Here is a 10,734-nt window from a genome sequence, read left to right as displayed (position 1 = left end):
ATATTATTAATATTTACATGATGAAAAAAATATCTTGTATTGCGTAAAACATTAAAGAATGTTGTCTGAAATTTTGAAAATAAAATATTTAATAGTTTTCTCCAAAAAAATTCGCAAACTTGGAGTGAAATTTTGGTCATCTATATAAGAATCCCCCCTTAAAGATTTTTTGAAATCCCGTACAAGAACTTGACATCTTAAAAGAATTTTCAAATTTATTTTGAAATATTGAAATCTTTGAAATCTTAATCAGTCCTTATAAATGATTACAAGCCGCTTAAAATTTCATTTTGCTTTATCCACTCCATAAAGTTCTGTAAAGATTATTTGAAATTTTCTAAAATTCCTTGAAATCTTCTGATATCTTTGATAACCTTTTATAATCCCTTAACATTTTTTTAATCTTTTGAGATATCCGAAAATATTTCAAATCCCTTAAAATCCATTAAATTTGTTTAATCTTTTAAGGTCGTGGAAATCCTATAAAAAAATCCCAAAATCCCTTGAAATCTTTTAAAATCTCGATTTTATAAAATAGCTGTAATGCTTTTTTAGCCAACCAGCGAAGGAGTTTAAAAATACTATGTTTGAAGCCAAAGTGAGAAAAGTTGCATTATCGAGCAATTCGAAAAAATAGTAGCAATAGGGTAATTTTTCAAAATACAGCGAAACTCTTCTATAGCCCCGATTTCGGGCTGACCTTGGATGGCAACTAACTCATTATAGCTTGCCCCGCTTTTGTTTGTTAAGAAGGGAGGGCTATTGAAGAGTTTCACTGGAGTTGTAAAACACTTGCATCGTAAAAAAGTGTCAAAAAATATCATTACTATAGTGAGTCCGAGGCCTGTAGTTTGATAGAATAAGTTTCTTTAAAGGATTATTTTTAAAAATTTTGATTTGGAAATGTATGTATACCTCATCCATAATTAGAGTGTCAATGGATGTTCTGCGGCTCGTATCCTATAATATATTTCGAAATTAAAATCTTACAACCCAGTAATCTTATTACATTAAAATAATTGTTTAATTAATTTAATTTTATAATGTTAATAATTGGCTGTTGTATATATTTTGTGTATACCTCTTCATCCTCCGCAATGGATGTTTCAACAGAAGTATCGTATTTTACATAAGACTCCCACTAAAGAAAAGAATAATGCTTAATTTGAAAAAAATTGAAATCAACATTAAAAAAAAATTATTTTCGGGTTAAGTACCTTTGGCACAGGAGGTTTGTCTATGGATTTACGTTTTGGTTCCGAACGTATTGAATCATCAGCCTAAAATTATGAAGTTACATTCATAATAACTTAGTTTGAAAAGTATATCAGAAATTTGAAAAAGTCTAAATCTCAATTTCTCTACCTCTGTTTCTGTATCGGGGTTTTCAACAAAGATATGATACTCATTAGGTGCATCCTAAAATAATATTTCATTTTTTTGAGTAAATATGAAAAAATGCAATAAAATTTTTTTAAAACATTTTTATTGTACCTCAAAATCTGCTGCGTCTGAGGATTTTGACTTCTTAATAAGTTGCACCTACAAATTGCAATCGAATTTTAGTTTAAATTTTTTAACTTTTTGGGCGGAATTTACAAGGTCTCTGTTAATATATAGAATACCTTCAATTCTTCGGGTTCTATACTCTGAGGATTTGATTTTGGTCTTCCCTATAAATCAAGAATTGATCAGCATTTAAGATTTTAAAGTATAATTTCATTAAAGATCGAAGATAATTTAAAATAATCATGTTAGTCCCTGCTATATTGCAGTGCGTGTAATTGTGTGATTGTAATGTAAATTTTTATGTGTACCTTCGCGTCACTTAGTCTCCTTGACACATCTCGTTTCTAAAAAATATTTAGAAATACAGAATGATTAATAATTATTTTGCCCGGAATTTTGTAAGCCTTATTTCATTATAATTGATTTGAGAAGCATAAAAAAACTTCTTTTTCTGATTTTTTTTCATTAATTTAACTGAATATTTTCGGATTTCATTTTGCATTTTTTAGGGTTCTTAAAGCCCTTCAATACATTTTTCATTTCTGTCAATGCAGATTTCCAAGAATTCTATTTTAAATGAAACTTAAAAAAACCGTAAATTACCTTCTCAACTGTCCTTTCCATAATCGAGGAACGTCTGCTCTCTGTTTTGACTTCTTCCTCGACCTTTTGGAACATGAAAAATATTTTATAATTTATAATTATTTAAAGAATAGAAACAAATTTCTTGTACATTAAAATCAGACATTGTATGCAACATTGCATCTGTATTTACTAAGATTTATACAGATATTAATAATGTTAATAAGTATTTGAGAGTGGTATATGCAGGATACTACAAAGTAACAACTTGTCTAGAGAAAAAATTGAATGATCTAATTTTACTTTGAATTTTTTTTAAATTAATATAAAAAATGAAAATTAATTAAATAGCACACATTTTTTTTCGAATAAAATGTTGGGAACATGCACTAAAAGGAAAAGCGCGTTTACCTGTTGCATGGAAACGCGTCGTTCAGGCGTCTTGGAGCCTTCGCGGGAAATCTACATGAGGAAAAGCACGAGGGATTTTTAGTTTTAATTAAAACATCAAGAATTTTCCAGGAGAAGCAACATCTACGTACATATATTACAATTATATAATAATTTTAAAAAATAACCCATACCGTTTCCTCAGTTTTGGAAATGGAGCTTCGCCTACTTTCTGAGCGGAGTTCTTCCACCTGTAAAAATTAAATTATTAAATTATTTAATTAAATTATTTTAATTTAACAATTTAATTAACTTAACCGAGGAATCTTGGTTATTTCCCAATTCGCAAACATTTTCCGCGGTCAGTGTGATTTAAAAAACCGTTTTCTTATATATAAAAAATCATTAATTTGAAGTATTATCAAAACTTAAATTTAAATTAAAACGCTAGAAGTGGAAGTCTTTTAAAGTTTAAACATTTAAAATTGAAGTTTTAAACATTTTTATTTCCGAAATTTTTTATTTAAACAATTAATAACGTATACCTATAACGTGGAAGTTATAAACACGTTTTTAAATGGGCATTGTTAAATTACATGCTGTTATATTGCAACATTTCAAATTACTAACTTTTCTAAATCAAACAGTTTAAAGATTTCTGGTTCAAAAATATAAATTCGCCCTATCATTTTGAGTACTCTAATTTGAAAATGAAACTTTAAAAACTTAAACATTAAATTTATTGTCTAAATTAACACTTTTTAAATCAGAACTCAGTTATTTTATTTTAAGATGTTTGGAATCAATAACACAGCCACACAAAAAAAGTGCTGCGGATCTGGTAACAAGACACACCTATTCCTATGGATTTTAGGGCGCTGAATTCAAATTCGGTATCAAAAATCACCCATCACGTCATGGTTGAGCCATAACCTCAAAAATGACTTCAGATCATGCACTGAGGCAAATAAATTTCAAAATAATGCCAGTGATGCAAATTTTCACTTCAAAAACATGTCAACTGTGAAGGATCAACCCTTGCCTGATATCAACTTATTTAACATAACTTTACCCAACAGAACCTGACCTCACCTAACCTGAATTAACAGAAATTTATTGAACTACACGTAAAGCTCTGGAAGCATATTTTCCTAGAAATAAAGACCTAGAAATAAATCTAACCTAGGCTAACCTAACCTCACGAAACACAATTAATCTGATTGTGTTGTCCCGTCATGTTTGCGGTACCGTTTCATTCAGCCTCGGCTTAACCTACATAGAGGTTTAACCTATCCTAACCTAACAAAACCTGACCTAACATAACCGATTACGCTGGCAACCCTGTTCTTGCGTACTTTCATATTTTGACATTAATAGCAGTAAATGTCTGGAGTTTCGTAATCGCTTGTTGCTAGCATTATTCGCCTGTGTCTGTAAGCGTAACCCTTTGCATCGTTCCTTCGAAGAAAAAAGAACACGTTATAGCAGGCAGAAAATAGACTGAAGTAGGTCTATAAATCAATTTAATTACGATAAAAAGCATGATAAAATGTAAACACGAAATATAGTATAAATATATCCCTTAAGTTTAAGAAAAGCAGAGAGAAAAAAATTTTAAATAAAACTCTTATTCATTTGCATGTTTAAGTCACAGTTCTACATTTTAATTGATACAAACATTGTCAGGTTAATTGAAATGGGGTCAATTCTACTTGTAGTTCTAAGTTTCTTCAAATGAGTAATGTGCGTCTAAATTTTTAACCACCTGTAGTACAATGAAATGAATTTTATTGTGTTACAACGGGAACACTTAATTTAAGTTGTGTTGCGTTAAGCAAAATTTCGTTAGGTTCTGTTAAGTTAGATTCATTTGTAGGTTAAGATCGAGTTAACCTATTAAATATAGCACACATTTAAGATCGAGAACCGTATGCTTACATAGCTACACGTGTGGTTGAATTTCATTCGGCTAGGTTACGTTAGGTCAGGTTTTGTTAGGTTAGGATAAGTTAAACCTCTATGTAGATTAAGCCGAAGCTGAATGAAACGGTACCGCAAACACAACGGGACAACACAATGAGTTTAATTGTGTTTCGTGAGGTGAGGTTAGGTTAGGTTAGGCTAGGTTAGATTTATTTCTAGGTTAGGCTCGAGTTGACCCATTCGATGTAGCACACATTTGCTACTGGGAAAATATGCTTCCAGAGCTTTACGTGTAGTTCAATAAATTTCTGTCAATTCAGGTTAGCTGAGGTCAGGTTCTGTTGGGTAAAGTTATGTTAAATAAGTTGATATCAGGCAAGGGTTGATCCTTCACAGTTATCGACATGTTTTTGAAGTGAAAATCTGCATCACTGACATTATTTTGAAATTTATTTGCCTCAGTGCATAATTTTTCGTCATTTTTTGAGGTTATGGCTCAACCATGACGTGATGAGTGATTTTTGATACCGAATTTGAATGCAGCGCCCCAAAATCCATAGGAATACGTGTGTCTTGTTACCAGATCCGCATACTTATTTTTTTTTGTGTGGCTGTGTTATGAATATATCAATTTGAAGTTATTTAAAAATTAAAATCAGGTCATAAAGTTTCAAACAGACGTTTACATTTGTAAAAGTTAAAATCTGTTTATTGTCTAATTTTGAACAAATTCAAATTTTGTTGCAGAATCAATTACTTTATATTTACATTCGATTAACTTTAAGCGTTCTATATAAAAAAAATCTCAATTTGAAACGCTTTTAGGTAGTAATTATGCAAAAAGTTGATGATCAGAGTTGTTTTCTTCTTAATCTCATAAATTCCCTATATGAGGGTTAGAAAACTGAGTATACATTCTGAAAAAAAATTATTTTCCTTTAACAAAAAATCAACTTTTCCATAAAAATATTGATTAAAATTGAAAACCTCATTTTTAACTGTTAAAAATTCAACTGCTGGAACTTCAACTTTTGTAAAATTAGTTCTCTTCAATTTTAAACTGTTAAAAATGCACGAAAAATCGAATTTTCATTTAAAAATTACAACTCTGATCATCCCCTTGTAAGTCTTGAAAACTGCATTTGAAAATTCTTCAAATTAAAAATGTACGCTTGAAAATAAAGAACTAAAATTGAAAAAGAATATGGTAAAAAGTTTTAGAAGTACGAATTATGAAGAAAATTATATCATAATTGAAAAATTTAAAGATTTAACTTAATATTTAAGAAAATCTTCGAATCAAAGTTATTTTAAATTTAATTCTATTATTTATTAGGAAAGGTTTTTCTTAGGAAAATTCGTGAAATCCTCGCTAAAGAAAATAAACTCCCAGTTTCCCAGTCTAGCGGAAACCCTGTGATTATATTTTCAAATGTTTTCTTTCTGAAGCAATCGTTTTTCTTCAGAAGCTTTATTTATTTTTCAAACGACTTACCCTAGAAATGGATTGTTTGCGGCTAGTGGTTTTCTTCTCAGGTTTCGGTGTTGTTTCCCGAGAAACCTAGAATAAGAAATTTCGAAATTAGTTTGATTAAATAATTGAAATTATATTTATTTGTTTTTTTATTTAATTGCATGGTTGAATAGTTCGAGTACAAAGGCAAATCTTACATCTTTAGAACCCGGTTTGGAATCAGGTTCTTTTTTCTTAATGATCTTCTTCTGTAAGGTGAAAATATTTTGTATTAATTCACCATTTAAAAAACAAATAATAAAAAAAATGTCTAGAAAATATTCTGACCTTTTCTTGTTCCTTTTCTTCTACCTTCTCCTCTACCTTCTTCTGTAATAAATGATCATGTATTACTCATTTTATAATATTATTTTATTAAGAGATTTAAAAAATCTTAAATCGCATAAATATTATTTTTTCAATTCTTAGTACCTTGGTGACTTTTTTCTCCTCAATCTTTTCAACGTTGTTCAAAACCTCCTCTTTCTAGATAAAAAGACATAATTAAATTCGAAAAACAATAAAAATCATTTTTGGGTGAGACTTTTTGCACGTTTCTACAAACAATAATAATTTAAGAAATCCCAACAGTAGCAATAAAGCTGTGCACGTAAATTCAACAATAATCATGCAAAAAAAATATGTAAAGCATAAAAACCATGCAACTAAGTTATTAATTAATTTTTTGTACGATATGAGCATTTTTTATGAAGCAGAAAAGCACAAGACCACTTTTGTTGATGTTAAATTGCTTATTCTGCGATAAAAGCATTAGTGTGCTTTAGATCGTTGGCAGAAAGCTGAAACTCGAAATATGAAAATATTAAATTATAAGAATCAATTGATGTTCCAATTTAGATAATTTTTAAATGGCATTCTGGGAGATTCTAATTCCTATTTTGAATTTCAAAATCAAACGACGTAGATTATGCGAAATAGCAACACGAAACGACGGACGAGAACCTATCTAGGCGAAACATTTTCAAGCTGACGAGTGAAAAGCGCTGAAGCTGAAAAAACGAGCAATTAAAATAGCGACCAAGTTTATTATCTGCTCGATTTAGAAAGCAACTTTAAGTATACAATTATTTCTCCCATGTTAATTATTTATAGAAAATAAGTGATTAATCTTGAGCGTTTGTATACATTACCAAAAGCCTGGCATTCGTATATGTTCACTCACCTGAAACAAAGAAAATATTTTCTTTATACATCAGTAAACAAATATGTATTTTCTATGGAAAAAATTATTTTCATATCTAAACTAATTCTTATTCTTTTGGATGCATGCCAAAAAAACGGAAACAATGAAAATATAACAAAACAAGCTACAAAGAAATAAACAAGAAAGGAAACATATAAAGTGGAAAACAAAACGACAAGAGCAATATCAGAAATAACTTAAGGTCTTCGAGATCGAGGTTTTAGTGTTTTTGTTTGTGTAAAATAAAAACTGTAGTAAAATACTGAAAAATGTATAATCAGTACTTAAAATTTTTGTAGAGAAAATAGAAGAAAATAAAATATAAAAAAAGGTTTTGACCCTTTACCTTCTTGGATTCTGGTTTGTCGATACCGTTTGTTTTCGAGACCGGTATATCCTTGAAATAAAAAAAAAAGAAGCGTAAGTACAAAATACAGAAAAAAAACTTAATAAAATTATGCAAGAAATTTAAAGCCGTTGAATATTTTCGGAGATTGCGAAAGTGTTTTCCAGAGTAGGCGTGACAATGTAGAATAAAGAGTATAGTGAGAGTATATTGTACGAAAATAGTGTCCAAAGACCTAGATTCTTGAGTAAGAGTGATAGACTGAATGAAAAACAAGTAGAAAATTTCATAAATTTGAATTTTTTGTTATGAAAGTGGAAAATTAAGTGAAAATTAATTCTCAGGAATCCTTTCCAATTGGTATTCGTACCCTTCTCAGTAGTAGATCATTATTAAATTTGTAATATGCTGACGTAACAAGATGCGCTTTTAAGAAATTGTCGAGAAAAACGGATTTAAAAATATCCACGCAAATTACAAAAAAAAAACCAAAATAAATTCCTTTGTGTTGAAAATAGTGCATTTTTAGGGAGCATCCACTAATTACGTAAAGATGATTTTGGAAATTTTAGACTCCCTCCTCCACTATTTTACGGATACGTAAGATTCAATTTAATGCATTATTTTTACCGTAATGGAGATTTCTAGAAATTTCAAATGAATTTAAATTTTTTAAATTATTTTAACAAATTTTAAGACATTTTAGAGTGCTTATTAGGATTACAAAATAGAAACTTAGTAGAAACTCAGAAATTAAATTGAAGTCATAATTAGAGTAGAAATTAAAGTAGAAACTCATAAACAAAGTAGAAATTATTTTTGAAGGTATTAAGATCTTTTAGGGGTTTTAAAACGATTACAAAGGATGGCGAGAGGTTTCAAAGGTTTCAATCCATTAAAAATAATTTCGAGAAGTTGAAGAAGTAATCTAGTATAATTTTAAAAATCAAATTTCGAGAGACTTTAGTAGATTTGAAAGGATTTCAGTGAATTTAAAGGAATTTAGAGCAAATTCTGCGTTTTTCAAGGGAATTTAAGAGACTTTAAGGCGTTTTCAGAGATTTCGAAATACTTTAAAATAACTCACAGGATTTCTAAGGGTTTTTAAGGGTTTCATGTGATACCGAAGTATCTTCATGAATTTTGGAAACATTTGCAAAGAATTCAAAGGATTTCAAGAAATTTCAAAAGATTCCAAGATATATCTAGAAATTCAAGAGGACTTAGTAAGGTTTACAAAAATTTAACGGAATTTCAAACTCTCTAAATGTGAATCAGACACAGTTTTTACTAATTTCAATCAGCGTCTAAGTTCTAGCTATGAATCAGTTACTTTTTTCTGAAAAATGGGTAAAAATTAATTTAAATTCAGTAAAAATATCGAATTCATAACCACAATTCATTCCCTCCTTCAAATTTGAAAATAAAATGTAACAAAAAAAGTAACTCGTTAAAATTTATAGAGAAGGATATCCGAATATTATAAAGAACTCCAAAAGCTCTCAAGGATTTTCATATTGTTTTAAAAAGATTTTAAGGGATTTTAATAATTTCTTAAAGTAAATGACTAGATTTCAAATGATTTTCATGAGATTTCTCTGAGCAAGGGAGTAATTTGGGGATGGGTTGTAGATTTTTAGATTGATTTAGAGTTCTCGTGTTATTCATTTAAATAATACGTTCGTTCCGAAAAAAATATTCCTAAAGATTCCTACGCAATAAAAATATTTTAATTAATTTTAAAGGGACTTCAAAAGATCTCATAAGATTTCATGAAATTTAAAGCATTTTAACTGATTTTAAGATTTTATTATTTATTTTAAGATATATAATCGGGTTTCAGTTAGTTCACAATTTTATGAGGCTTTTAAAATATTGTAATGGATTTTAATACAATTACGTGAGAGGTTTTCAAGAGACTTTGCGGAGATTTCCACGGATTTTTATCATTTACTGAATTTCAAGGATTTTAACTGATTTTAAGCGATTTGTACGCATTTGAAATGATCATAGGAAATTTTTGTAGAATTTGGAATATTTCAAGTGGTTTCAAGGATTTTCACCTATTTGACTTAATGTTTTTTAAGGCACTTACAAAATTTTCCAAACAATTCATGGGATTTCAAAGGACAGCAAAGATTTCTAGGTATTCCACGAGATTTCATTGAAGGTGTACACAAGATTTCAAGAATGGTTTAACTCCTTGAATCTATATTTATTGAACGTTTGTAAAAAAAAAAGGAATTAAAAATTTTGTGTTATAAGTTATACAATATATAGTATAGAAAGTAATTTCAACAGCCGAAACAGGTGTTAATTAGCATATTAAAAAAAAATTTTAGTCAGAAATGATTTGGACGCACCACCTCCCAAGAAATGCCTTAGGCAATTAATGGACGCTCCCTCAGCAAGAAGAAAAATGAAAAAAAATTGAATGTGTTTTTGTGTGTGTGTACCTCGACCTCCGAATTGAGTTCAGATTCAAGTTCTTCGATGATGGGTTCTGCAATGCTCGATTCCATTATACTAACCGTTTCTTCTTCCTCCTCATATTCCTCCTCAGATTCATAAGATATCATCGTGTTTTGTACCTTATATGTTACAATAGATGAAAAAGATTGTCAGCGATAATCGCTAATCGTTGTTAGTTTAATACAAGGTGGCCGAAAAACTTCTTTCTCAAAACTTTTCCTGAATAATTTTTCATTCTCCCTGATCCTTAATATCATATGCCCAAAAAGCCTAATTTATTTAAAGAAGACTATACAAAGTAGGCACCTACAAAAATGGGTTTCTTGTCTTATTAGGACATTAAGGGCTGATTCCACCAGCTGTGATTAAATCCATGATTAGCTAATCATGATTATTTTTTAATCAGCGTTTTAATTACGATTAACTTGTAGCGCGTTCCACCATGAATTTTTAACCTCTGGTTAGCCAACCGTATGCTCTGTTCGCAATAAGTCTAGTTTCTGCGTGTTTCTGTTGTAATGGTGATTCTGATTGGCTGATTTCGAATTTGTATTCGCGCGAAAAATATACCTCGGCCGCTCATGAATGACGAGCGGCGACGTGTTTTTTTATGTATATCGTTTCCAAATAAATGGACAGGAATTAGTTATCGATTAAAATTTAATATAAGTTGTGTGAGTACAAGATATCGTTATAAATTCGATCAATATTTCACAGTCTACTTGAACTTCAACTTGGAGGTTATATTGACTCCCCTTAATCGCCGATTAACTCGCTAACCAGCCAAAAATTGCC

General features: G+C 29.6%; 1 protein-coding gene across 36 annotated transcripts in view; it reads right to left on the bottom strand.

The window, feature by feature from the left end:
• Positions 1–10,734, bottom strand: part of LOC117170504 (twitchin) — a 182,578-nt gene that overhangs the window by 124,205 nt on the left and 47,639 nt on the right. For 18 of the 36 annotated variants that reach the window (XM_033357278.1, XM_033357240.1, XM_033357247.1 and 15 more), the window contains 16 exons: positions 9,924–10,058; positions 7,468–7,518; positions 6,350–6,403; positions 6,206–6,247; positions 6,076–6,126; positions 5,900–5,965; positions 2,676–2,732; positions 2,503–2,553; positions 2,113–2,175; positions 1,818–1,853; positions 1,626–1,673; positions 1,495–1,542; positions 1,366–1,419; positions 1,218–1,280; positions 1,082–1,141; positions 916–960 (listed from right to left, as the gene is read on the bottom strand). In XM_033357278.1, coding sequence (XP_033213169.1) covers positions 916–960; positions 1,082–1,141; positions 1,218–1,280; positions 1,366–1,419; positions 1,495–1,542; positions 1,626–1,673; positions 1,818–1,853; positions 2,113–2,175; positions 2,503–2,553; positions 2,676–2,732; positions 5,900–5,965; positions 6,076–6,126; positions 6,206–6,247; positions 6,350–6,403; positions 7,468–7,518; positions 9,924–10,058 — 924 coding nt within the window. The remainder of the gene's footprint in view (positions 1–915; positions 961–1,081; positions 1,142–1,217; positions 1,281–1,365; positions 1,420–1,494; positions 1,543–1,625; positions 1,674–1,817; positions 1,854–2,112; positions 2,176–2,502; positions 2,554–2,675; positions 2,733–5,899; positions 5,966–6,075; positions 6,127–6,205; positions 6,248–6,349; positions 6,404–7,467; positions 7,519–9,923; positions 10,059–10,734) is intronic. The other 18 variants (XM_033357259.1, XM_033357262.1, XM_033357269.1 and 15 more) reach the window with 8 other exon arrangements.

This window comes from Belonocnema kinseyi, chromosome 4 (assembly GCF_010883055.1).
Source record: "Belonocnema kinseyi isolate 2016_QV_RU_SX_M_011 chromosome 4, B_treatae_v1, whole genome shotgun sequence".
Classification (NCBI taxonomy): domain Eukaryota; kingdom Metazoa; phylum Arthropoda; class Insecta; order Hymenoptera; family Cynipidae; genus Belonocnema; species Belonocnema kinseyi.
The sequence above is the reverse complement of the archived record's forward strand: the minus strand, read 5'-3'. Positions and strand labels throughout refer to the sequence as shown.